Source organism: Drosophila bipectinata, chromosome 2R (genome assembly GCF_030179905.1).
Source record: "Drosophila bipectinata strain 14024-0381.07 chromosome 2R, DbipHiC1v2, whole genome shotgun sequence".
Lineage (NCBI taxonomy): Eukaryota > Metazoa > Arthropoda > Insecta > Diptera > Drosophilidae > Drosophila > Drosophila bipectinata.
Window position 1 is genome coordinate 19,482,037 of NC_091737.1, and position 26,594 is coordinate 19,508,630.

The window sequence follows — 26,594 nt, forward strand, 5'->3', positions numbered from 1 at the left end:
TTTTTTCTGCTTTTCTCTTGCTGGTATAGCTGCTGCATGCCACCAAAAAATGTTGTCAACTTTTATTATAACTTTTTATTTGTTGGTCTTGGTGTTGCAACTGTTTCTGTTTCTGTTGACACTTAATTGATGGTGGCAAGCCGTGATTGGTGCCGGCGGGCCGAGAGGGTAACGGAGTGGGATACCACTGGGCAAACAGGCAGGGCTATCAAATGAAATTGGCGCGAAAATCGTTTTAGCAATTGCAGTTTTAGTCCTGTTTTTGTCGCTATTAAAGCAGGTCAGGATAGGCCAGGACAGGCCATACCAGCCGGTCAAACAAAAGCAATGTAAAAACAATCACATCAATTATTTAAATGCTAAAAATACAATACAAAATAGATAGCAATTGAGAGATAACATTAAACAATGCACACAGCTTTTGGATGGGAAATCAATTGATATTTGTAATCTTGAATATTTTATTGCATTATATGGGGCTTTAAAAAATTAAGGCAGGCAGACCACTACCAAGATTCATAAAAATTCTGTACCCCTCCCTGCCTTGAGACAGCCACGGCGTAAATCAGGCTGAACAATTCGGCCATTGGCCGTTCTTGGCCTTTAAATTACGTTATCATTGAGCTGAATGCAATTAAGCCACGAAACGGGCCTTCGGTGTGTCAATCAACGCCGCATAATGCCCCGCCGACTCCCCAATTCGCAGGCCTCCATGTTTAAGCAGATAATAAAGCAGCCGGAGCAGCCAGAGGTGGAGGGGTCAGTGGGTTGAAGGGGAGCAAGGGGAAGTGCAGCAAGGGGTGGTGGAAAATGAACGGTGGCAACGGCTTCGAGGCAGGAGCACGACCACGGAAGCCATGAGTCGGGTTATCATTCCTGCGGTAAGCAACGTCTCGCTCTCACATTCACACAAACACTTGCATTTAACCACGACAGGGAAGGAAGCAAGAAAATACACTGAGAGAAATTCTAGCCTAATTATCCTGAACCAAATATTCTATAAGAATATATCCATCTGATTCTTAAGATTAAGAAAGCTGATTAACTCTTATTCTGCTAGGAACCTTGCTTGCCATAATTTATAGAAATTTCTTAAAGTTTTTTTTCTCAGTGCATCTTCAGTCCTGGAGCGTTGGCAAAATTGACTTTTGCCGTTTCTCCAATGCATTTATAGCGCCACTGAAGCCCTGGAAAGTTGATGCCGACGAGTGAGGAGGGCTACGCTCCACCAGCAGATTCAGATTCGGATTCGGATGCGGAATCAACTGCCGTTGCAATTGCCACGAACCCGACACATGGCGACAACTTGCAAGACAGCAGGACAGCAGGACAGCAGGAGGGGATGTGGCTGAGAAGCAGATAGTTGCCTGCCTCACGCACTCGAGTGTAACGTGATAATTTGTCTGACGCTACGTTGATGCCGACTTGCCGTCTCCAGATTCCAGATTCGTGTGGGGCTCAATTGCGGGTCTGAGTCTGGGTCCGGGTCCGGGCTTGTTTTGGTTTCCACCCAGTGCTCGGCCTGGGTCCTTCGGTGCTTGGATCCTTCATTCCTGGCACTACCAACCCCCCCACACCCCTCATTTGCTGTCGCTGCCTGCCATTCAGCAATCTGTCACCTGAGTAACAATTATAGCTGCTGGCATTTTAAGTGTGCGATTGTAAGGGAAATCTCCGCCAGACTCTGGTCATGTGTGTGTGTGTATGAGTGTGTGTGCAAAGGATCAACTGAATGGTTGTACATGTGTGTATGTGTGTGTTCGTTAACTGCAGCAACTTGACTTGCCAGTTACTGTTGCTCTCCTGGAAGAGCAAAAGTGAAAGAGCCCAGGACCAGGACCGGGACCGGGACGTTGAAATCAATCAGCAGCTTTCCAACTGCTAAAGTCAATCGCAATTGCAAATTGCTGTGCAAATTTCTTGAATCGAAAATTGACTTTATTAAAAATTGCACAAAGGCACAAAGCCAGCACGGCTCGATATCAATATTCATACGCCCTGTGGGACCAAAGTGTGCGGCGACGGTGTACGACTCCCAGTATCACTTAGACGGAACTAATCCGAGAGTTAACCAACAATTTGCCAGCTATCGAATAAACATGGCAGCCATAAAATGTTCCAGTTAGCAATCGATGGGCCCTGTCGATTAAATCACAAGCCCAAGACAATCGACACGAGAGGCAGACATAGAAAACTGCAAACGAGCGGCATAAATCAATTGGTTTTAATGCAGGGGCCTCTGCTTCTTGGTCCTAGTCTATGCCACCAGTCTGTGCCCCATGTCTCGAGAGTTTGACTCTGCCGCTCAGAAGCCGGAACGCGTTTTCGATCATAAATTATTGGCTAGCTGGGTTTCAGGCCCAAGGATATCCCAAAACCAGCCACGACGACAAATTTTCGCTGCCCAAAAACCTAATTAAGCCAGGAGCAGGAAATGCACTTAGAAAAAAATCAGATTAATGGCTAAAAACATGCCTGAAGAACTCTTTTTATTTTGAGAAAAACTTTGTAAGAATCTATAGTTTATTAAACTTTGAAATATTATAATCTTTTTATAATTAAGGTAATTATTTTATGTGCATTTATTGCTACTGGGCTGCCGATGCTGTTGCTGATGGTGGTGGTGCCTCCGATGCTGGGCCTTGACGGCGATGTTCCTGGTGTGTTTGTCCGGCGCCAGTGCCGCTCAAGTGTTGCTTTCGTGGTTAATGCTTAAGTAATTACAATGCCTGGCCAATTAACTATGTACGGGGCAGGGGCGAAGGGGCATTGTTACCAAAGCTGGATGTTGGCCAGCTAATGAAGCCTCCTCGCATTAACAACAACGACAATAACAACCGGACTTTGGCCCATGGGCGGTGCAATAATGAAGGAGGACGGGACGGTGACGGACTGATGTGGCACAGCTTGTAGCTAATTATCACACTTGAGCGAAGAGTCTGCCACATCACGTTATATGGGTTCCCGGTTATCCATGAATTAAGCTGGAAGTCCCAGAGATTCCAGAGACGCGCTGTGCCACAGGTTGAGGCATCGGCATTATCCACAGCTTCGGCAACGGGATGGCCATCTAACTATTCATTACCCGTCACATCCATCCTGACGAAATTTCTAAAGCGGATTTTTATGGAAATTGATGTTATGAACTTGTCGATAAGCGGCATCGATCTCTCCCCGTTGATTGATTGACGTCTGGCGTGAGCTCCATGCAGAAGTGTGTTCTGACAATGTACACCCTGTCCTCGGCCGAGGGACCTAAGCCCACTCTTGAGCTATATACCACAAATATGTATATCTATGGAAAGGAAGCCAAGGGCCGATGGCAGAGGCCAGAACAGCTTCTCCGCTAAAAGCCCAAGACTCTCCGCAGACTTTTTGGCGCTGTGAGTGCTTCCCATGATTATTTTTCAAGCACATCGCTTATCAGTTCACATCCGTCGGTCTGTTTCTACGCGAACTAGTCTCTAATTTTTAAAGCTATCGACTTAAAAAAATAAATATTTTTGGCCTCAGGATTTTAATGCAGAATGGTGGAGAATCGATCCAGAAATCGTTTAAGGTACTCCGCTTGAGAATCGGATGAGAATTAGGGAAGATATGGCCATCCCGGTGGACCCTATAGGGGAAAACCCCATTTTCAGGGGTCCCATCACGAAAAATGGACAAAAAATCTCAAAAATATTTTGTCTCAGGATTTTGATGCAGAATGGTGGAGAATCGATCCAGAAATCGTTTAAGGTACTCCGCAAAAATATTTTGTCTCAGGATTTTGATGCAGAATGGTGGAGAATCGATCCAGAAATCGTTTAAGGTACTCCGCTTGAGAATCGGGTGAGAATTGGGAAAGATATAGGCATTTCTGTGGACCCTATAGGGGAAAACCCCATTTTTAGGGGTCCCATCACGAAAAATGAACAAAAAATCTCAAAAATTTTTTGTCTCAGGATTTTGATGCTGAATGGTGGAGAATCGATCCAGAAATCGTTTAAGGTACTCCGCTTGAGAATCGGATGAGAATTGGGGAAGATATAGCCATCCCGGTGGACCCTATAGGGGAAAACCCCATTTTTAGGGGTCCCATCACGAAAAATGGACAAAAAATCTCAAAAATATTTTGTCTCAGGATTTTGATGCAGAATGGTGGAGAATCGATCCAGAAATCGTTTAAGGTACTCCGCTTGAGAATCGGGTGAGAATTGGGGAAGATATAGCCATCGCTGTGGACCCTATAGGGGAAAACCCCATTTTCAGGGGATCCCATCACGAAAAATGGACAAAAAATCTCAAAAATATTTTGTCTCAGGATTTTGATGCAGAATGGTGGAGAATCGATCCAGAAGTCGTTTAAGGTACTCCGCTTGGAAAACCCCATTTTCAGGGGTCCCATCACAAAAAATGGACAAAAAATCTCAAAAATATTTTGTCTCAGGATTTTGATGCAGAATGTTGGAGAATTGATCCAGAAATCGTTTAAGGTACTCCGCTTGAGAATCGGATGAGAATTTGGGAAGATATAGCCATTTCTGTGGACCCTATAGGGGAAAACCCCATTTTCAAGGGATCCCATCACGAAAAATGGACAAAAAATCTCAAAAATATTTTGTCTCAGGACTTTGATGCAGAATGGTGGAGAATCGACCAAGAAATCGTTTAAGGTACTCCGCTTGAGAATCGAATAAGAATTGGGAAAGATATAGCCATTTCTGTGGACCCTATAGGGGAACAGTTTGTGCTCGCTATGCAATTTTCACATTTTCAAGGAGCCCCCAAAAATTTGGGTTTTGGATATTCTTAATGTTTTGGGAAATGGTCGTTTCATTATTCTTGTGTTTTGTATCTCCTTGAAGCCCCAAACTCCCCTTCCCACTTTCCTGGTTGAAGTCCCTGGCCCTCGTATAAGGCACTTAGGGTTTTGTGGAACACGCGCCTTGGCCGCAATTTAGCGCCAAGTTTTTTGGGGCGTCATCGATGCCGCGGCGTCTGCCAAACGCATTTGCCAGCCCCTCCTTCTTTCCGCCTCCAGTCAGAAGCTTTAGGGTCCTCCTTTATTTTCGAAAGGAAGTAGGGGGCACAAGGAGTGTAGGGGAGCTGCATACTTTAAGGAACTTCTGGCAAGGAAGCCGTGGCCCATAAATTGGCAGGGCTGCAAAGCGGCTTAAACGAATTGCCGCAGCACGCAAGAAGTTGGCTTGACTAGCAGCAGTTCCAACTGCATCTTCCTACGCGCGCTGTCCACTGGCAACATACCCTTGCCGCCTCGCGGCTCCTCTGATCCGGCCCAGCATCCCTTTGCAACTTTTCTGTTGGTCTTAAGTTGTGCGCAATTTATAAATAGTTTGTTTAGTTTTAAAGTTTCGCCTGCATTGCCCCATAGCTCGCCTGATGCTCCATTATCTGCTGAATGCCGCAAAGAGTATCTTTTTAAAGTTTTGATACTTTGCCTAATAGGACAAAGTGCGGTGCGGGGCTGTGGCCAGCCAGCCAGCCAGCCCACACCCCACTCCCCACAGAAGATGAGCAACGGAATTTATTGGCAAATTAGATTTGGCGCAGAAATGTGCGCAATGAACGGAGTAATTTATGTTCACCGCCTCTCTGTGTCCATGTCATTGTTTGCTTTGGGTATCCAAAGTTTCGCGAGTCTTCCAACTCTTTGGATATTTTAGTATATTTATCATCCCGCTAAGCGGAAATTAAGTTGGTTGCAGTTCAAAGTGTTTAAATTGGTGTTTAAAAGGGTGCTATCCAAAGGATTCTAATAACAATTTTAAAAACATTCACAAATATTGTTTTTAAATCTCTGCGGTCTTGGCAAAATAGTTGGCCAGCGCCTGGAACTATGCAATCGGGGAAATATTCATCGAGGCATTCGAGGCATTCCAGCTGTTTTCCCTTTATTTCCCCCTTTTTCCTCTGGTTTTCCCTCTCCAAGATCCCTCTGGCCCATCTAACGTTCAATGCAGCGCCCTTCAGAGAGAAAAAAGCGTTTGACAAATCTGACAACGCGACTAAGCGACGCCTTGGCAAGGCCTCCCGTTCCGTAACCCCGCTACCTAGGGCCCCCATCGGCCCCCCGGGAAGTGGCATGCTTTTAGCATATTTTACATGCCAATCTCTCTTGGGACTCTGAATGCAACTACCACTGCTGGTGGATCTTGGCATGGGGCAGGGGGACTGTGGCCTGGCAATGACTGCATTTATGCAAGTCGTAAGTAAAACTTTTCGCACGCAAAACGCAACTCGTAAAGTAAACACAGTCGAAAACTAAGTTTTCGCTGCCCCACCAAAATGGGAAATGTTAAGGGAAGATAGAAATGGGGGCTAAAGGATGAAGGTTGAAGGAGGTAGGGCTGGTCGGGGTGGTAGGGCTTTGGGGGTCTTTCTGGGTCTTGCGCTCAATTTGCGCATTTTTTGCGCGCAATTACTCAGCGAAGGCTTAAAGTGCAGCCACGCTTCTGCGCCACCCCTCACTACCACCCACTATCTCTGTGAATACCCTAGAAAAAGGTACGTTCCTTAATGGTATATATTTTGCTTCAACAATGTCCAGACTATCCTATACTACTCTTGCACTGAAGTCTATTTAAAAGAGATTTAATGTACATATATTTAATTAATCGATAGATATTATCTTCCGTATACTAGGGTATTCAAATCTTAATTCTAATTTCATTTCCCATTTCGTCCACCTTGGATCTTCCCACTTTGCTGCCAGCCAAGACGACAGGCAAGTGAGCCCCGGCTTTGGCACTGAGTTGGCTTCCCTCTCGTTCGCATAAGCCGTCTAAAAGGTGCAAAAAGTAACTGCCTTAAGCAGCTTTGGGCTCGCCCTTGTTCCACCCCTATACCCTGCCCACTGAGCAGCTTACCTGCCACATTTTTTACGGATGGCTAGAAGAATTATATTGTTGACAGTTGTCACATGCGGCGTATGCGTAATTTTTGGCGCTGCAAAAACTTTTTCAAGTCTTTTAGACCTGAGGGCTGAGTTGGCGCTTTTCATTAACTGCTTTTTAATTGCCTGCCAGCTAGTGGACCCAAACCGCATAAATCTTTGCCAAAAAACAAGAAGGACACGCATACCACTTGTCTTCCACTTATTCGGTCATCCTTTAGCTCCGGCCTCCAGGAACAGCTCAACAGCTTGTCAAATCGACTTTTAATCTGCTGCATATGGCCAAGACCCAACTGACCGACACTAATGCCCGCAGACCCCCGCTTCAGGCAGGATGCCGAGACCAGGGCCATCTCTCCTTATCCTCCTGTAGTGTCCACCGCCCCCGAAAAGCCATCTCGGTGACAAATGCCACACGTTCATTAGAGCAGAGAAAGGAGCAGAGAGAGAGTACACAGAAAAAAATACTAGGTATTAGGGATATCTAATATCAAGGATTAGATGGCCTAAACCAAGTCTATATCTCTGGAAATATTCATCCGATTCGTAAACTAAAAACATGAATAGATCTCTAGCACCAAACTATTATATTTTTCCTATATCCTTGATATCCTATATCCTTCCTTGCTGTGTAGGGTATACCCTGCTGAGTATGCACTTTCGACACAAAGTCAAGCGGTACAGTGCTGTCCCAGGCTGAAGTATCCTCCTGAAGCTGCGTGATTCATTCCATTCCTGGTTACTGTCAAAGGTAGGGAGTACTGGAACACTTAATGCCTTTCCGGTCAATCAACCCGTACATGTGTGATCAAAGACGCTGCCCAAAAGACGCTTCCGCTCTCAATGACAAACAAGCTCCATAAAGATTGAAATTACTGGCGACACACACACACACACACACACAGGACACAGGAAGGACTTCCCCCAAGAAAGGATGGTGGAAGGAAGGATGTGAGGTAGCCGAAATTTATGCGCTTGTTTGTACAACCGATCTGGGGCCTTACCAAAGCACATCTATTCATTTAGCGTTTTATTTATTGCGCATTTCATTGCGGCCAACGGCATGTCAAGTAGTTGCCTTCGTCCTGGCTAATGGATTGCGGCACACAAATCTTTAAAATTACCCGTAAAACTTTGAAATTAGTCCAGACCAATCCGAAACCAGTGGCAAACTGGAGAAACTGGCAACTGGCAACCGTCCGAGTCGCGTCCTAGCTAATTTGTAGTTTGAATTTTGATCAAAGGCCAAGTGCAGACAGGACTACTGATTGCTTACGAGTAACAAGTTTTGGGTTGTGGCAGTCACATGTTAGTAGCTTACAGGGTAATACCCTACCCCACAAGGGGTGAGTTCATTTTAAGAAGTCATGTCAGTTTTGGGAATAAAACTTTGTCTTCTAGACCTCTAGTTTTTTTCCTAGAGTTTAGCTCTAATATTTAACATTAAATATTAAAAGTGATATGGGTAGTGGGTATTATAAAAATCTTCCCATGTCGTTGAAAATTTAGTAAGCTGGTCAAAAGGTTGTTTTTCATTTAACTTGCAATTCTAATTGAAGGCCAAAAACAGTGAAGGCTTTTCCGGCAATAGAAGAGGGTGGTCCAGGATGAGGGTGAGTGGATAAAAGGCGAAAATGCATAAACCATCGCCGATCCAGACAGATCGGCTCAGACTCGATGCCTGACAGGCTACACAACTTTTGCAAGCCCCAAATCGCAAAATCCCAGGCATGTGTATGCGCCTATAAAAAAAAAAAACCAACTGCGAATAAGTAACGTAAAAGTCCTGCACACATACACACACACACCAGAGCCAGGACACTGGCTCACATGCGGAACGTAACGTAAAACGTAAAATATTCCTGAATGCAATTCCCATGCAAACCAACACCAAGATACAGTGTGTGTGTGTGTCGAAAAAGTCAAACTACAGCATTGCGGATGTTTCAGGACATTCAACTGCACTTTGACCCATATTCCATTCCATTCTGTTGCAAATACGAGTGGCTGCCTGCAACCCCACCACAATCAGTGGTGGCAACAGTGGCTAGAGAAGAGGCCAGTGGAGGTGGGGGGGCACTAGGGGCAACGGGGGCAAAGGGGCTTACGGGGCCAGACTCTGCAACCGCAGCTGGGGAACCGGTGGCAGGCTCAGGCGGCGACTCCTGCACGTGCAACCCATGGCAGGCGATTTCAGTTTGAGTTATGTCCGCCGAAGCCCGACAAAAAGCACTCGCACCTCCACCGCCAAAAAAAAACCAAATCCATAAGGCCAAGTAGGTCCAAGTAATTACAATAAATCCATGAGATTCTGCCCCAGAAATAAGTCTTCTAACGAAACTATTTTATTAAATTTAAATATTAGAAAGAGAACCATTAAAGACATTCTCACAGTGTGGGCTTAGAAGGTGGATAGAGAAACAGGAAGGAGTCCTGCTGCTGAAAGGTATCTTCTCCTAATCCCAGCAATAAGTAAGCGGCATGTGATTTGGCCCACCGAGCCGGAGCCAGAACCTGGCCAAGGCTATGAAAATACTTGCACGACACTTTAACTCTCCAAACCCATAAGGATAACCCGGCACATGGCACACCGGCTACACCTCTTAGTCAGAAATACAGGTGAACTTTTGCGACGAAAAAAAAACAAAAATTTTAAAAATGGTTGCACCTATCTTAAATATGATTTTATTGGGTAACTATTTGGATTTATGGTCTGAGGTGATATTAAAACATTTTCTAATTAAAATATTTCCAAAAGTGAAATATGACCAGAAGCATTTTAGAGCAATTAAAAATGCCACAACACCTTCTCGGCTCCTTGGCCACTTTCCGTAACGCAAACACAATCATATTTCATCAAACAAAAGACCGAAACGACATAACCGACAGCAATAAAATAAAAGTGACCAGGACAAGGGGCGTATTCGAGGGGGAGAGAGCGGAAAAATGAAAGAGTCAAAGAGCTGTAGTCCCAAGCCGGAAAAGATAAAGCATTTCCCATTGACCAGAAGCCAGAGACCATTAGAGCCACGTTATGAGCCGCCTCCCACAGGGCCACAACCAGTACCAGTACCACCAGCACACACATTACAATTTGGCAGCCGTCGTACCGCACATCCGCAGTGCAAGGTAATAAACAACAAAAAAATACGTCAACAAAGAGCCAAAACTCCGGGCCCTGGTCGCCTGACTCCGGACTCACACACGTGACAGGTGAACGAGGTAATTTTAATTATGGCCAGTCGATGTCGTCTTGCCGGATTCATCAGCATTCAGGAGGCGTGTGACGAGGTCACGACCCCATGCTCGGTGGCTTGGATAGGAGGAGGAGGAGTCGATGGCCTTTTTGCAGATTCAGGGTCGTTATGGATGCGCGCCAATTCGAGGACAGTCGTCCCGGTGGCTGTGGCGGTGGTCGTGTGTTTGCCTCTTAGCCAAATTACATAAATTAGCCGCGAACTCTGTTTTTTTTTTTTCCAGCCCGTTTTTCCGATTCGGTTTTCTGCCCGCCAAATCAAAGCCTGGAAATTTAATGGACTCCTGTGTGCAAGATTTCAAAAGGACGCACTCCAAAACGTATAGCTCACGAGGGCAGACTGGCGTACGTGTTACTTTTTTTTTGGGCCACCTGGCGGCCCTTTTTTTTACAGTCACTGTTACATTACTATTACTGATTTCATTAGGATCCATGGCTTGGGATCTGTGTCTGCTCCTGCTCCTGCTCCTGATGTTCTGGTATTTTTTTTCCTGTTAGCTCCTTTCGCTTCTTTTTTTTCCAGCGGTGCACCACTGCGTATACGTAATGTTGCAGTCGCAATCGTCGTTGTCTGCGGCTGCTGCTGTTGCTGCTGCGACTGCTGTTGTACATTTTTGCTGCAGTTTGGGAATTGGTTGGCCCATCCTTAACCCAGTCGACTGGTTGAATGTTTTGTGCATTTTTGCGCATACCTTTGGCATTTTGGCAAACTCAAAGGTCGTCCCCTCGGCCGCCTCGCCGACCATTTTCTTGTTGCGTTTCTTTTGCGGTAATAAAATGGAGCCAGGTTGGTCCTGGCAAAATATGGGCCCATCTCCTGCCGCTCTATCCTCCCTTTTTCTCCGGAACATCGAAAGGGGTAATTTAATTTATGATGCAGTAAAATTGAAAATCCTCCCGGGTATTTCCAGGTGCGAGGATGGGCCACCGAACCTTCTACCCTGCTTGGTGACATGCTGCTCTGGCGAGTGCGAGTGGCTGTCTGGCCAAGGAGTAGCAAGAAGTAGAGTGGCCGCCAGGTGGCTGCCGCAAACGCTTCCGACTTAGAGATTTTGGATGAAAACGCATGTGGCTATGATGGGCCTGGAGATCTGGGGCTTACACTCGAAGAATCTAAGAAAGGCGATAGTGAATGGTAGTAGTTTATACCAAAAACAGATAAATATTAGTAAACTATAGGTATAAACTATTCAAAGATTGAATATTTCCAACTTTCTATATATATAAAGTAATCCCAACATAAATAAAAAATTCAAAATAAAAATAAAAGTAAAAATAAACTGATAACAGACTGGCCACCACATCACTGCATCGACTCTGCCCCCAGCATCATGCCCAACATCCTCAACGCAGCTCCAATCCTTTCTCCGGATTCGAATTCGGTTTCTGTTTCACAGGAGCTGCATCTTCCCTGTAGCATGTGGCAGTGCATCCATCTGCGGCTCAGTGGCCCTCCGCGTGGCTTTGCATATTAAATACGCGGCGGAGGCACGCGCGGAGCTCAGTTCAACCGCGACAAGGCCATAAAGTACCTGGAAATGCCTGCCGCGACAACACAGGATACGCAGTTGCAGTTGCAACAACAAAACAGCAGCACCATCAACATCCAGCGACTAGACTTCCAAATACTCACTGTATTCTATCCATTGTAAATATGCTTTATCTTGGATTACTTTCTCGGAAGTCGAGTGTACCTTTTATTCGGCATATAATACAGGGTATACAAAAATTGCGCCTATCGCAGGATTCGTAAAAGAATTACGAGCTGGTAACGGTGGCAGAAAGTGCAGATGAAACAGGACCTGGATGCCGCGAGTCGGTATGTTGGGATGCTGGGATGCTGGGATTGGGAGATTCAGGGTTAAAGGGTTTCTGGGAATCGGCGGATACTGGGAACTGGAGGCCCGTAGATATGACGGGTATCCAATCATTTTAACGAAAATAAACCACAACAGATGGCGCTGTGTATGCCTTGTAAGTTGATGCACGAGTGGGCGGCCGAGGGGCGTGGCCGGAAGTGACAGATGAGCACAGGTTTCGGCTGCCACATGGCAGCTTATCTCAGTATCCTGCCCCTTTTCGTCTGGGACGTCGTAAGATGGTCTGGTTTATGCTGCGGTCACTTGTGGCATCCACCGCCTCCTGCCGCCTGTCACCCCCGCTCCCCCCCTTCGCTCGTAGTCCTTTTGGCCGTGTTTGTTTGCGCTGCGGTTGGCCAAGCGCCGCTTTGCAATTGGAATTTTTGTCGCATTTACCAAAGTGCAACACGAAACGGCAACGGCGAAGGCGAACGGCTGCTGCAGATAAATCTCATGAAATAATTACACGTGTTACAGTAAATGCTGTTAAATTGCCACCGTTCTGAATCTACCCATGTACCCTTACACTCAAAGAAAAGATGGCTTATAAGATGAAATCATACCATCGGCCAGGGCTTGACTTTGGTGCATCCGAATCAGTTACTTCCACCAGTTACCAGTGTACTCTTGCTGGCTGCCAAGGAGATGGTCGCCGGGCCATGTAAATGCATTCATGAATGAGTGGACCTCATGGACCACGGAATTGCACGAAAGCCGGTACACACGAACAGGATCTGTGAGTGTTTCAATTCGCACACAGTCTGTGGAGGGTTCGGAGAGGAGGCAGGGCAACCGCAGGACTTATGCCCAATTGGGAAAATTATTTTGTGCCACTGCGGCATAAAAATAAAAATTAAAAAAACCCAAAAAACAGGGGGGGAAGTAATGAAAGAGGGAGCGGGTAGTAAAAGCCAAATACACCCGGCTTGTGGAGAGTTAATAACACGGCAGTTGGACGAGGGGCTTAAAATATAAATTGAATATCAACTGGATGGGCGGCTCATTAGCGGTCAGTGGAGTCCCTGGCACAGGGTCCGGGGCCAGCAGACCGGCTCTGCAAGTGTTAATTGAAAATTAGACTTCAGGCTGTTGAATATTTATGCGTTTTATATTTATGCCCCTGATGATGACACGCCTCGACCGCATAATAGTAGTGGAAGGGGGGGAGTTGGGAGCTTGGAATGAATTTTCTTTAGCCCTTTGAAACGGGTTTATTGGCTTTTCCTTTTTAAGATTTTTTTTTTTTTTTTTTTCTGTTATCCCTATGAGTTTTTGGCGCAACGCCGCCGCATTGAAGTAATCACATAAATCACGCAACGCTTCGAGGCTGTAAAAGCGTCGCCAGCTCCCATTATGACTCGCAGATAAAATGCCCCGGCAGATGCATAGAAATAAAAATAAAGACCCAGTGGCAGCGACTGCTTTATTAAGCATAATGCGGCCATAAAGCCATTCGAGCCAATCGAGTCCTTTGCCGCACAGAGTCCTTTGGTCCCTGCCAATCGCCAATCGAGAGGGAATAGGACGCGAAATAGAATTGGAGTTGGGGAAGTGATGAGCAGCCTTGCAGCCAAAGGATTACGCCAAGGTATGGACAGCGCCTAATGATTGATGGGCCACTGCGGCCAATTCTTGGCTCCGGCTTTGTTTCGCCTCCTGGCCTTTGGGGCTCTATGGATCTATGGATCTATGGCTTTCATGGCTTCTATTGCTTCCGCCGCTGCCTGCAGCACCTCTCAATAAACTGTAAGCCCGTAAATCATGCTCTCCATTCGTTGCGTGCCAAGTCATAAATACCTACGACCTCCGCAGTCTCCCACTCTAGTACGACCGATGTTGCAAGTTCCTCTAAAGCGGCCTGCTGCAGCTTTTTAATTAAGGCAGCAACACAAAAAATTCCAAATAACATCAAAAGCAACAAGTACTTAGGAAGCTAGAACGCGGAATTTGATACCCTAGAAGTAAGGAAGTGCATTTGGATGGTGGGTTTAGGGTCATGGGAAAGAATTTTACATAATTTTCTTTCAAAACGTTATGTTTTAGCTTTTCTAAAACTAGATCGTCCAAGTCTATGGAAAATGTAAGCTACCATTTTGCCGGAAAAATATCCTCTACGTCCTCTACGTAAAAGCCACAGCCGGAGAAGGACTAAAAGCTGCAAAGGGACGCAGTGGCCAAAAGACAAATGGCCAAGGCGCGAATTGTTTGACAAGAGCGCTGGACTGCGGGCCACTGTCATCCATCAAAGTGGCCCAGAACCGGGAGCGGGTAGATTGAAATGGCTGCCATTGCAATTATCGCCTCTGAGTCTCGCTGCCATCCGTGACTGTCCCCAAAGGCCATTTCCCGCTAGATTAGGTCCACTGACAATACATAACCGAATTAACGCCACGGGGTCTCGCATTTTCATATAACAATTTTTGGGTCTACAAAATTCCCATTCCGGTCTCTACTGTCTATAGACTATACTATCTCCAACTTTTTTTGGCTTGCCGGGCATGCATCATTCCCGGCTGCAGCCTGTAATTTCAGGACCCAAGAACAACTGGAGTGGACTGCATCTTTTCGTCATGCAGCTAGATTTATGAACCTGCGGATTCAGTGGGCCTCCAGACCTCTGGTTGTGCCTTTGGCCATATTGTAAATCATTTCCAAATTATTTAGTCGCTCTCGGTTCATATATATATTCATATTTTTGGCGCCTTTGCGCCACGTCGACGACGGCGTCGAAATACGGCACGTGATTGCGTTATAAATTACAAGCCATTGGATTCATATAGTGCTCTACCCCAAACCACAGTCCGAATTTCGATCCCCCTGATACAGGGTGGATGGGTCGAGGATGTTTCTCCCGGGGCTGGAATTCTAAAGCGAATCCTTAAGGGAATATTGTTCAATATTTTTTGGTTGTAGGTGCTCCTTCTAAACAGCTGCTCCTTTTTATACAAAAATATATATTTAATTTAATAAAAATTTCAGAATCTTTTTAAAAGAAAAATAATCTGACCTGCAAACGCCAGTTGTGTTGCATGTAATTTAATATTCATTATATTCGCTATAAACGCTCTGCCACTATGATTGCATGATCTGTCAATCTGCCCAATTGCCAGGACTATCCTCCTCCGTTTCGGCCCAACTCCCATACCCACCCATATGGGCACCTCCTTTGGCTTTTCAGGCGATAAAAACGAAGCGAAAAGTGCCGGTATCTATTAATATCGCTTTTGGCTTTTCGTTGGCAGGCCAGAAGGGAACTACTGCTGGAACTTGGTAACTAGTATCGGGTTGTTGGGAAAAAAAAGCCGGGTTGGAAAAACGCTGAAAACTTCTAACGAACGACACCTGCCCTAGGAAAGTCCTTGTTTCCCCTACCGTGCCCCCCTCTCTTCATTTTTTCCTATATTTTATTTGTTGTTGTTTTTTTTTATTTTTTGGTGGCGTGTGTCTCGCTTTTCTTCTTGCTGTTTGCATTGGGTCCCCCCTTTTCCTTTTGGCGATACACCGCTGCTGATGTTGCACGAATGTTGTAAATCAAAAGTAGGCGAGTCACACGAAGGGTCTTCCTCCCCATGTGTCCCCCGTCTCCTGTTGCTGGCTCTGTTTGTGATTCTGTTTCTGCTGCTGCTGCGCCTATTTGACTGGCAGGCCGAGCGGATAACGCTGGCAATTATCGCGCTTGTGCCGCACGAACGGCGGAAGCGGCAGAGGCGCCACATCATGTTACCCGGTCCGTTCCGTTCTGATCTCCTGCCCCACCTCCAACCAGTCCTAGTCCCTTCCTTTACCCCTTCTCCGGCTCGTGCCCCATTCTTTTGTTGGCGGCATCCTTTACTTTCGACCTAGTCTTTTTTCTTTGTGCAATCCAATTGGTGGCGCACAAAATAAAGAAAAAATAGTAGAACATAAAAGCAACATCAACAACAATAACCGAGCCAGCTCCAAGTCCCCAAAATATATGGCAAAAAGAAGCGGGTAGCTACTAGCCCTCTTCAATCCCGCCCCTGGAACACCCCTATCCGGTCAGTCAGTCATTGAAGTCAAATATTGCCACCAAAAGTTTTGCCCGGCTTATCATACCCTGGCCCATACTTTGATTTTGACCAAAAGCATTATAAAATTTTAAAAAAGCTAAAGATTTTTATAATTTTTAAGATTGGGAGAATAAATAAATAGTTTTAAATCTATAAATATTTGAAATCCTTCTTTTATTTATTATAGATCTTCTTCGCAAAAAGGGTATATTCACATTCGAAGCGCATAGTTTCTGGAGCGGATCTGAACGACTCCTTCGCGCTGGAACGTCCACTGTGTTCCATTCCGTTTCGTGTGCAGGATGTGTTTACAATTTGTGGACACACCGACCGTCATTTGATGGCTTTCCCCTTCTTCTACGACTTGTCCTTCGACTGGTACTCCGGCCAGTCCATTCCTTCGGTTAATTCGCCAGGTGGATCCAGAATGCGCATTGCTTTAAGGGCAGGGGCGTCCTGAGAATGGGAATCCCAGGAGGGGATCCCGATAAGCGGCACTCGTTTGTTTGCTCGGGAGCCGCATGGAAGATGACGTGCCCGGGATGGCCCATAAATGAGACTCTGAGTTGAGCAAACAACCCGGAAATTCAGAACATACAATCAAATAGGGTCGGAAAAGGGTCGGACGGCTCTATATCTGCATTAATCTGGTCAAATGAACCGCTCTTCATCCGCATTCGTGGGTAATTTCAGTGGTTTTCACAGGAACTATTTTACTTTCTTCTTAATTGTTCCTTTCACTTATGAAAATGTATAAAATTAAAACTACTAGCAGAATACGGTTTCAATAATTGGAATATATAACAGACAAGTTTGCTTGCTAAGTTTTTAAAAGGATAAACAGCCGCAAGCAATCCTTCGAATAGTTGGCGCCATATTTAAAATTTTGTAACGCCATCTGTCACATTATTGAATTTAGATTTTCTTACAAAAAGTCTTTTCAAGGCCAGTACCAAAATTTGATCATGCAACCACGTGACATATTACGTATCTTTTTGTTTTTCATCTTGCGTTTTGCAATAAACTTTTTCTTTCTGTACCGCCAAAAATTCAAAGATGAGTTGCATACCAATAAATCGGATAGTTGGCGATAGCTTTGGTGGGTGACACAGTGTCACCTCTATAAAAGTGTCATCTCTAATAGAATCATCTGTTGCTTATATTTTGGTAAAAACATGGAAATTTGTGTGAACTGTTCGGAAAATACTCGGAAATACAAATGCAGCAAATGCTACGCGCCCTAGTGAGTATAATTTGTTTAATATTTTTCATGTTTTAACTTAATTGTCCGACTTTAGCTGCTCCGTAGTTTGTTATAAGGCCCACAAGGACACACCCGAGTGTATAGATGCGCAGAATGCTCGAAATATAAAGGAACTCCAGTCCCAGCAAGCTGACCAAGAGGAACCCACTCTCCACGCACCCTTCTCCACAGATGATACAGTGCAGATTGAGGCGCTGCAACAACTAGGTAGGATTTCCATCCACGTTAAACTCTTAATAGTTAAAAATATTATTTTTTTTTACTTTGCCTGCAGAAAATAGCGAACAACTGAAAAACCTACTTCACAATCCCCATCTGCGCTCTCTGCTTCAGCAAATCGATGTAGCAATAAATGCCCATACGGCCATGGCGGCGGCCATGCAGGAGCCCCTGTTTCTGGAGTTTGCTGACGCGTGCCTTCAGGTTGTGGAGCCCATGACGGAAGCCGAGCGGGCTGAACTTGATTTGTGTTATTGAAAATGATCAGTTTTGGTTTACAAATGTAGGATTATAAATTTTTAGTAACTCCAAAGAATCTGTAGATACATTTCTAGGGTATTCCAGGTATGATTCCCTTTCCTAATACGGCATCTCGTAGGCTAGGGCAATCGAAGATGATCATACTTTTCGTAAGGTGCATGAAATTGAGGATTAAAATATCAGATATATAATTTAAATTGTATTTTATATACATGCATACAAAAATCGTCTTATGATTATTAAAAAATACTATACAAAATATTACAATTTAAAAAACTCTTGCCTCTAGTAGTTTTGCCTCTCAAAACTATTGGAAATTCTCACATTTTTAAAGCTCTTGATGTCTGATTACTTTTTTCGATATATACACAGTGAGATCCTCAGGCAGCTGGCATTGATGCAGCTCCTGGGCAAGGGCGAAGTAACGTCTTCGAAGAAGAAAAGCGACTTCCTTCGGCTGCCGGTTCCTGGTAAATACGCCCTTCTTATTGCCTCCTACACGGGTTATAGCTAAAATGGATAGATAATGTTTCAATATAAACTCCAAATGTATATAAAACATAATCCCACTTTGAGCTGTTCGAAAGTCAGCGAAATTCCACACAAACTCCCCAATGAACCATTTCTCAGCCCGAAGTTTATCAAAGGCAATGAAGTGGCGTGAGAATAGTTCCACTTGGTACTCCTCCGACCAAACAAAGGCTGGAAGCTAAACAAAAAAAATTTATGTAAAATTGGAAAAGAATGAGTAATATTTTTGACTAACAGAGTGCATGCCCTCCATGGTGTCTCCTCCATATTCGAATTGAATTACAGGCTTTCCGTAGGTTTTCCGCCATTTTTGCGCCTCATCAGTGAGAAGATTAACTATCATGTCAGTTCGTCCGGTATTCTGATACCAAGAGTTATACCGATTAAAGCCCACAATGTCCAAGAACTGGGTTAAATGACAAGTGCTGGGATTGGCATTGATTGCTGCTGTCAGTGGACGACCATGTGCTATGCCGCGAGTGTAATTAACCAAGGATCTGCGGAAGAAAGCTGTGATTAGCGTTGAATCAGACTTCGAGGTTACAAAACCAACTTAAAGTATTTTAAAGCTCCCGGCTTGTAAGATCTCGGTTCGTTGGCCACCGACCAGGCAATGACGCTAGGGTGATTCCTGTCCCTATGGATGAGCTGCTCTAAGGAGGACATGTGGTTCTCCAGCAGCTGCGGCTCAAAGATATCAATATTCACCCCGGGACATTCATCGATTATCATAATGCCGTGTTCATCGGCGAACTGCATGGACTCCTCGGAATAGGGATAGTGCGAGGTGCGATAGGCATTAGCACCTATCCACTTAATCAGGTTAAAGTCCCTAGCAAGAAGGGCATTATCCAGGCCTTTTCCACGGATCTGAAAATATAAAAATAGTTGTAAATCAAGAGTTTCAACATGGGCTCAACATTGTAACCCACATCGGCATCCTCGTGGCGTCCAAATCCTCGCAGATAGAGGGGCACTCCATTTAATAGCAAGCTCTCGTTGTTCCACTTCAGATTGCGTATTCCTACAGGAAGCCGATAGGAATCTTGCATAACTTTTGCCTCCCCCTCATTAGTCTCAACGAACAGCTCAAATTGAAGGTCGTATAGGTAGCCAGGATCAGGATGCATGAGGTAAGGCCACCAAGGATGAGGGTCTGGCACCAACAGAGTGCCGTGGTAGATTCCTTTGTTTATCTGCTGAGCCGCCACCTGGTCTTCTCTGTCCCTTAACTGAACATGAATATGTGATAGATTAACCCCCATATGGCTTTCCTGGATGCCATCTATCCATATCCGATAGTCAATTCGACCCAAACCTTCTGAGGTTAGTTGGGAGCTGACCTGCAGGTCGGATATATAAACTATAGGTGTCGTATAGAGATGGACGCTCCTGTGAATCCCTGCGTAGTTGAAGAAGTCGAAGGTATAGCTCTGAATCGGCACGGAGCCGTTGTCCGTTTTCACATTGTTTACCGATCCCTGGGGAATTGTTCTATTCCCCAAACGATTGTCACACATCACGGTGATCCTGTTTTCTCCACCAAAGTTAAGAAGACTGGATATGTCGGCCTCGAAGGGCAGGTGGCCAATTGAGTGATGGGTGGCATTTCTTCCATTAATCCACACCAGAGCCGAGTAGTGTACACTGCCGAATCTCAGCCAGGTACGTTGGGTTCCCTTCCAGAGGCGCGGCACAAAGAAAGTGCGCTCGTACCACACTGTGCCCACATGGTCCCTCAAGTCATCCGTGGTGATATCATTATAAGAAGCTGGCACGGGCATCGCCAAGACGTTCCTGCCCGTCTTCCGCAAACTATTCTCGTACCACTTTTCCCGTATGCCCTGAAACGGATCGGACGCTTCACTCCGGACTAGGCGCCACATTCCGTCCAGACTGCGCACCTCTCTGGTGGCCGATTCCCGCGGATACAACAAGCCTCGGGAGGGCGTCGGCAGGCGGATGTTTCCATAGTCGAACAGGGGATACTCCAGATCAGGCTCCTCCATGAATCCCTCGCCGTTTGCGAGGTAAGGAAGTAGCAATATGCTGCAGAGCAACCAAGTGGAGGTCAGGAACACACCTCGCATCCTGGAGCTTCTTTGGGAGTGCAAATTCAATGAGGAAAAATAAAATTCCAATTAAACGACTTATTCATAAAAGGGTGGCTCTTCTTTTTCGGCCGGCTACTGATAAAAGTCAAGGTAACGGCGCAAGATAAATTTCAAGAGGAATGAGGGAATTTTGAAACAAAGCCCGCGCGGTTCAAATACTTTTTTTTCCATTAAATTGAACATATTGTAATATTTATCAAGAATATATATAATTTTATTCTAAAATGTTCTTATATTTTTGAAATTAAAACCTTAAGTGTATATATACAAAATCTAATTTACTTAGAAACTAAGAAATAAGAAATGTAATAAATAATTCAATTTATTCCTTAATTTTAAGGGTCTAAAAAAAATACAAAGCACTACGGCTACACAATTTTCAGATAGTAAATGGAAGTTGTAGGAATGGAAATGAAAATACGAGGTGGCAGTGGCCAAGGGGACTACATCATTCCCTAGAGAATTGTCGTATTTACAAATGGTCCCTTTATCCTTCTAGGATTTCCACTCAGCGATGTAAATAAAGATGTCCTCTGGGAGACTGCATTGATCTAGATCCCGACCCAAGGCAAAGTATCGCTTCCGAAGTAAGTGAGCTACTGCCTTGGGCTGACGAGCTCTGGTGAAGACGCCCTTTTTATTTCCCCCGACACGAGTGTAGCCTGAAAAAGTCATAATTTTATTATCCAAAGCTTACAGATATCGCAGGGATACCTACTCTGAGCCGTCTTGAAATCGGCAAAGTTCCACACGAATTCACCAATAAACCAGCCCTTTTTACGCAGTTCGTCAAATGCCTTGAAATGCCGAGAAAACACTTCCGTTTGGAACTCTTCCGACCACACATAGGCAGGTTGCTAAATAAATAAAAAAATATATTACAAAAAGACTTTTTTTCTTCACTATCTTTAGTTCTTACCATGTGCAGCCCCTCTAGAGTATCTGCTCCATATTCGGACATAATTACGGGCTTCTTGTACGCGTTGTTCCAGGCAACAGCCTCGTCGATCACATTTTGGGTAACCATGTCCAAGCGGCCTGTGTTTGAATACCAGGCATTATACCGATTAAAGCTAATAATGTCAAGATGACGACCCTGAAATCACAATAAAAATTGATGATGGAGCTCTGCAAGAATCCTATCCCTTACTAACCGCATGATCATTTGTGTAGGGAACAGCAATGGCCGCAGTAATGGGTCTTGTTTTGTCCAGAGAGCGCGTGAAGTTGGCCACCAAACTGGAAATATTCATTTTTTACGAAAGATGTCTTTATCCTGGAATAAATATTCACTTACCTAAAGTATGAATCCGCATTTATGTTTCCCGTACGCGGCTCGTTTGCAATCGACCACATAATCACACTTGGATGGTTCCGATCCCTGTGGATGAGCTGCTCCAACGAGGATTTGTGCTTTCCCAGCAGTTCTTGGCTGAAGTTTCTGCAAAACCAAGACCATCAATAAGATAGACAATAGCGGGAGGATGAAACTCAACTCTGTGTCCACACTGGGGCATTCATCGATGATCATGATTCCATGCTCATCGGCGAACTGCATAGACTCCTCGGAATAGGGATAATGCGATGTGCGATAGGCATTGGCACCTATCCACTTCAGCAGGTTGAAGTCCCGGACCATTAGAGCATTATCCAGTCCCTTGCCGCGAATCTAAGAAATCAGGTGATCAGGACCAGGATAGATGGTGACATTATTTGAAATTTTAAAACTAACATCGGAATCCTCGTGCCGGCCGAAGCCCCGGAAATACACAGATTTTCCATTGATCAGGAACTGAGACTTGTCCCAACTCAGAGTACGTAGACCGACTTTCAGACGATAGACATCCAGAAGCTCCTCGTTGGATGCCAGTAGCTTGATCTCCAGCTGATACAAATAGCCGGGATCTGGACTCATCAGGTATGGCCACCAGGGCTTCACATCGCTCACTTGTAATTCGCCCTCCAGTTTTCCATCCGACGTCGCATTGGCCACCAGAAGACCCGTCTTGTCATACAGATTCGCCTGGATATGGAGGTCATTATCCGCTTCATTAACAACGCTTCCCTTCACAGAGACCGCATAGGAAACCTCCCCCTCTGAGAATAAAAGATTTTAATTAAATTTCACTTCTTTTTTCAGGTTCCCTTACCAGAATTTTGGTTTTTCAGATTCGTGTTAACCTTCACTTCCTCGATAAACGTCTTGGGAGTTGTGTACAAATGCACGCTCCTGTGTATTCCAGCGTAGTTGAAGAAGTCAAATGTATAGCTTTGGACAATAGTCATTCCGTTGTCATTGGGCACTTCGGTGATCTTACCCTGCGGCACTGAGGTCTGGATCAAGGCGTTGTCGCACATCACAGTAATCAGATTTTCCGCCCCGTACTTCAGCACATCCGTGACCTCTGCCTCGAACGGGAGGTGACCCATCTCATGCTTCACCACCCGCTGGCCGTTAACCCACTAAAAAATATGAATTTAATTAGATTTGGGTCAAATGCATACAAAATTCTTTACCCACCACATAGGCCTCATAGTGGACACTACCGAATCGCAGCCATACTCTCTGATCCTTGCTCCAGGAGCGCGGCACAAAGAACCGACGATCATACCACACCGTGCCCACATGATCCCGCAGGTTGTCAGTGGTAATGTCGTTGTAGGATGCGGGGACGGGCATCGGTATTGTCGACTGGATTTTGCTAAGATCATTTTCAAACCATTTGTCCCTGATGCCCTGAGTAGGATTGGCTGGATCCGATCGAACAAAGTTCCAAATCCCGTCCAGAGAGCGCACCTCTCGCGTTTCCGATTCCCTGGGATAGAGCATTCCGCGTGTGTTGGGCACTTCCTTGTTGACCAGGATTAGGGCTATTGAGGAGTGCAGGACATATAGTCCGGTCACCAGAGAGAAAAACGAAAAAGCTGTGAAGAATCGAAAAGAGGGTGATAACAAAAAGGAGAAGCTTAATTTCATGTAGGGCCATTTAGAAACAAATAAAATAAGATCTTATCAAAGTCTGATAACAAGAAATGGGGCAAAACTGCCCCCAGCTCGTTGTGAAGTTTTGTTATTTGATAACATCCATGCCTTTGCCCCTTCAATCATTCCTATCTTGGGAAACAAAACCTGTTTCCAACAAAACAACTACAAGTTCTACTTCATGTTTCTAAATGACTAATACTTCGTACATTATCTAATCTACCTTCCATGAGCTTTTGTTTCGACACATCACGACTTTGTTATGCAGATTAAATTGTAATTTTCACCGCGCCTCAATGCCGGCCTTTTGGTAACGGTACTCACGTGAACAATTGTATGTTTATTCCGATTTTCAAAGTCGGCGGGCGAAACGAAACGGAACGAGTAAAATTGAAACGGAAATGAAAACGTATACTTAATAAGAAGAATAACAACAACTCGTTAAGGACAATAGAAGCAAAGAAAAGCAAAGCCAAACAATGCGAAAGAGCCGGACACAACACAAGGGAGGAACAAGAGAGTCGAGCTTTCAAGGCAAAATTTTAAACGACTCTCAACAAATACAAATATGTATCGCAGTGACAGCTGCTCGTTTTTTAATGTTTTTGTTTTTAGTTTTCTTTTGTTTGTGTTTTATGCTTCGAAGCATTGTTCGGCACTTTGTTTTGCTACTTATCACGTTTTTAGACACAATTAAACGAGTGTAAAGATAAAACCAACATTTCAGAAACCGCCACAATCCCATAATACCCATAAAAAACCCAGAGTTCTTCACGCTTCGCCGTGGAGAACGAAAAAAAACTACTTCCTCTATTTACTATTTAGTCTCTCCCACAAATCAGCTGGACAGTCACAAGAGCTTTTTCAGGGGAGAATAAAGCTCCTTTACTAGCAACGGTCGATAAGCACTGATCGATAGACCGGGAAATCGATAGGCCTAATTTAAGCTATTGGTCTTATCCTTAATGACCCCAAAGTAGGGGCACTTTTTAACTTTGCTGATAGAAAATTATTACCAAGAATGTCAAAAATAAACGTACATCTGTTTTACATTAAAAGGCCTCGGATTAAAAAAGAAAACAAAAAAATATCGCCAAGAATGTTGAATATCTGTTTTAAAACATTGAAGGTCTGTTTATGTTTAAGATTTGTTGCACTTGCGATTGCTCCAAAAACAGATATTTGTATTAAACAAACTAATTACACAAAACCTTATGAAAAATATTGGAAACAACTGAAACAACTTTACTTTTTAAGACGATTTGCAGAGTTATTCTAATTCTAGCAAGCAGAAATGGATCGAAGCGATATCTAACAAATTAAACACTCAAACAAATTAACGGCTGTACTAGTTTTAGATTTTTAGGCACACTTTCGACACACATATTTAATATATGCTCTTTTTTTTGATATTTGTTTTATAATTCAAGCTGTCCTTACACATGACTCTCAGCAGTCCTGAGGCGATTCAACACCCACCGCTTTCAAAACTCAACTGAACTTGCACTGACGGTGGCGAATATATTTAAGCCTCCAAAAATCGCGACTTAAAATGCCTGGCACAGCAGGTGGATGCACCGTTAGCACAAAGCGGTGCCAAATTTGCATTGGAAAGGGGGGCACTTTATCGCAGCCAGAATTTGTTTCTTAATCGAAGTGGGAGCCAATACAAATCCATTTGCTTACCCCAAATTTCATATTTGCGACAAGTGAAACGGATCCTCAAGTGCATGGCTGGCTATGTGGCAAACAGTCGGCACTTATCCGTCAGCGAGGAAATTTCTTGCGGCTACGGTCAGCACTTGGACGGCACTGGCAGTCCAACGGAATCCAATTCCGATGACGAATCCGGATCCGCGGAAGACCCCTAGCGGATGTGTCGTTAGCGGGGAACGAAATTGCGGTCGCTCGGTCGCCGGTAAAGGTCGAAGGTTGGGTTAAGGGGGCCGGGCTGGGATGTGGGTTAGGGTATTTGAAGGGAGGAAGACACGCACCGTCACTGCATTGAATGTGCCCCTAATTAAGCTCCACTTCCCCCAACCCTGTAGCAACGATAAGCCGAAACCGCTTGTCCCAAATCCAAGTCTGCTTCTCGCTGCTTTCGGGGTCAACGGCAGAGGGACAGTAAAGTCTCGATATTCATTTATTTAATAACCATCTTATTGCTTAAACAAGACACACAAATTTCTGAAAATTTACCATGACCTCCATGAACAATATTTATAAATTTCATCAAAAACGAACCAATTCCATAAAAGAAGGTTTCACTGTAAGTTTTAGTAAATGGTGACAGGATGGTAAAAATAGAGCCCTGTTCAAGTGGCTAAGTTTCTGGACTGGAGTTTAATTAGTCTTGATTGGGGACGAAATGCGGAAGTTCTAGGCTTCAAAGAAAATAAGTTGACATAAATTGATGAAGTTTCCATTTTAAACGGAAATGAGGGTAATGCTGAAGAGCTGAAATATTAACCATATTTCATATAAAACCAAGCAAAGTTTTGAAATACCAACTATAAATCATCATCGAGGGTTATCGGGAAACCTGACCTATCAAACACTAACAGATTAAGAGACACTCCTATCTCCCGCTAAAAAAAATCACACCTCCAAGAGTCAACTGTTGGGTATTTAATGGAATAAACACAAAACTATCTTTTGTTTGTAGCGATTTTCTTTAGTCGGCTTTCACTTTCAAGGTGAAGCCCGGGCCGCCCCCTAAAATGCCAAAGAATCAATGTGCTGGCAAAGAAAGTGAAAATGCCACCGAAAGTAAATATTTACCCATTTTGAAATATTTCGTGACTATTGCCACGATATAATGGATGGTCTAAATATAATTATTTTGAAGTATTGTGCACTTAGGAACACTTTTGGTTGGTGCTAAAACTCGGCCACAGACTGGTTGAGCGTTCAATATCATTTAGTCATTCCGCGGCGTTTTATTTTCGTTCTTAACGATTCGAATGGGTAATTAATAATACAATCAAGCGCCCCCACACAACAATTCGGGAGCTTGACCGAAACTGAAACGCTAAGTCGCGTTTAAAATCAATCTGCTATGCAGCTTTAAGTCCACTGTTAAATCACTGTTAAAGATAACAGCGTCAAAACAAAATTTTAAATATATTTTAATTTATAACAAAACACAGTTTAGTTTATAGATGTCTGGCCTTTCAGATAG

General features: G+C 44.4%; 3 protein-coding genes across 8 annotated transcripts; 1 reads left to right on the forward strand and 2 right to left on the reverse strand.

Moving 5' to 3' along the window:
- The first annotated feature begins 16,941 nt into the window (after positions 1-16,941).
- Positions 16,942-18,010, forward strand: LOC108120968 (zinc finger HIT domain-containing protein 3). Of its 2 annotated transcripts, XM_070278107.1 has the most exons (4): positions 16,942-17,284; positions 17,340-17,512; positions 17,580-17,807; positions 17,870-18,010. In XM_070278107.1, the coding sequence occupies exons 1-3, from the start codon at positions 17,217-17,219 to the stop codon at positions 17,780-17,782; spliced, it is 444 nt and encodes a 147-aa protein (XP_070134208.1). In that variant the 5' UTR covers positions 16,942-17,216; the 3' UTR covers positions 17,783-17,807; positions 17,870-18,010. The 2 variants fall into 2 exon arrangements, with proteins under 2 accessions (XP_070134208.1, XP_017090343.2); XM_017234854.3 differs by having other exon boundaries at positions 16,943-17,284; positions 17,580-18,010.
- On the reverse strand, positions 17,972-20,510 carry betaGlu (beta glucuronidase). Its single transcript, XM_017234853.3, has 5 exons — positions 19,249-20,510; positions 18,870-19,186; positions 18,552-18,813; positions 18,356-18,494; positions 17,972-18,295 (listed from the first exon to the last, which is right to left on the reverse strand). The coding sequence occupies exons 1-5, from the start codon at positions 20,404-20,406 to the stop codon at positions 18,114-18,116; spliced, it is 2,058 nt and encodes a 685-aa protein (XP_017090342.2). The 5' UTR covers positions 20,407-20,510; the 3' UTR covers positions 17,972-18,113.
- Positions 20,511-20,736: 226 nt separating this feature from the next.
- LOC108120966 (beta-glucuronidase) lies at positions 20,737-26,425 on the reverse strand. 5 transcript variants are annotated; one of them, XM_070278103.1, is made up of 10 exons: positions 26,195-26,425; positions 22,952-23,355; positions 22,581-22,893; positions 22,163-22,527; positions 21,927-22,099; positions 21,728-21,871; positions 21,585-21,669; positions 21,350-21,526; positions 21,149-21,287; positions 20,737-21,092 (listed from the first exon to the last, which is right to left on the reverse strand). In XM_070278103.1, the coding sequence occupies exons 1-10, from the start codon at positions 26,196-26,198 to the stop codon at positions 20,926-20,928; spliced, it is 1,971 nt and encodes a 656-aa protein (XP_070134204.1). In that variant the 5' UTR covers positions 26,199-26,425; the 3' UTR covers positions 20,737-20,925. The 5 variants fall into 5 exon arrangements, with proteins under 5 accessions (XP_070134204.1, XP_070134205.1, XP_017090340.2 ...); XM_070278104.1 differs by lacking the exon at positions 26,195-26,425 and adding an exon at positions 24,854-24,914; XM_017234851.3 differs by lacking the exon at positions 26,195-26,425 and adding an exon at positions 24,134-24,218 and having other exon boundaries at positions 22,952-23,301.
- Between the last annotated feature and the right edge of the window lie 169 nt (positions 26,426-26,594).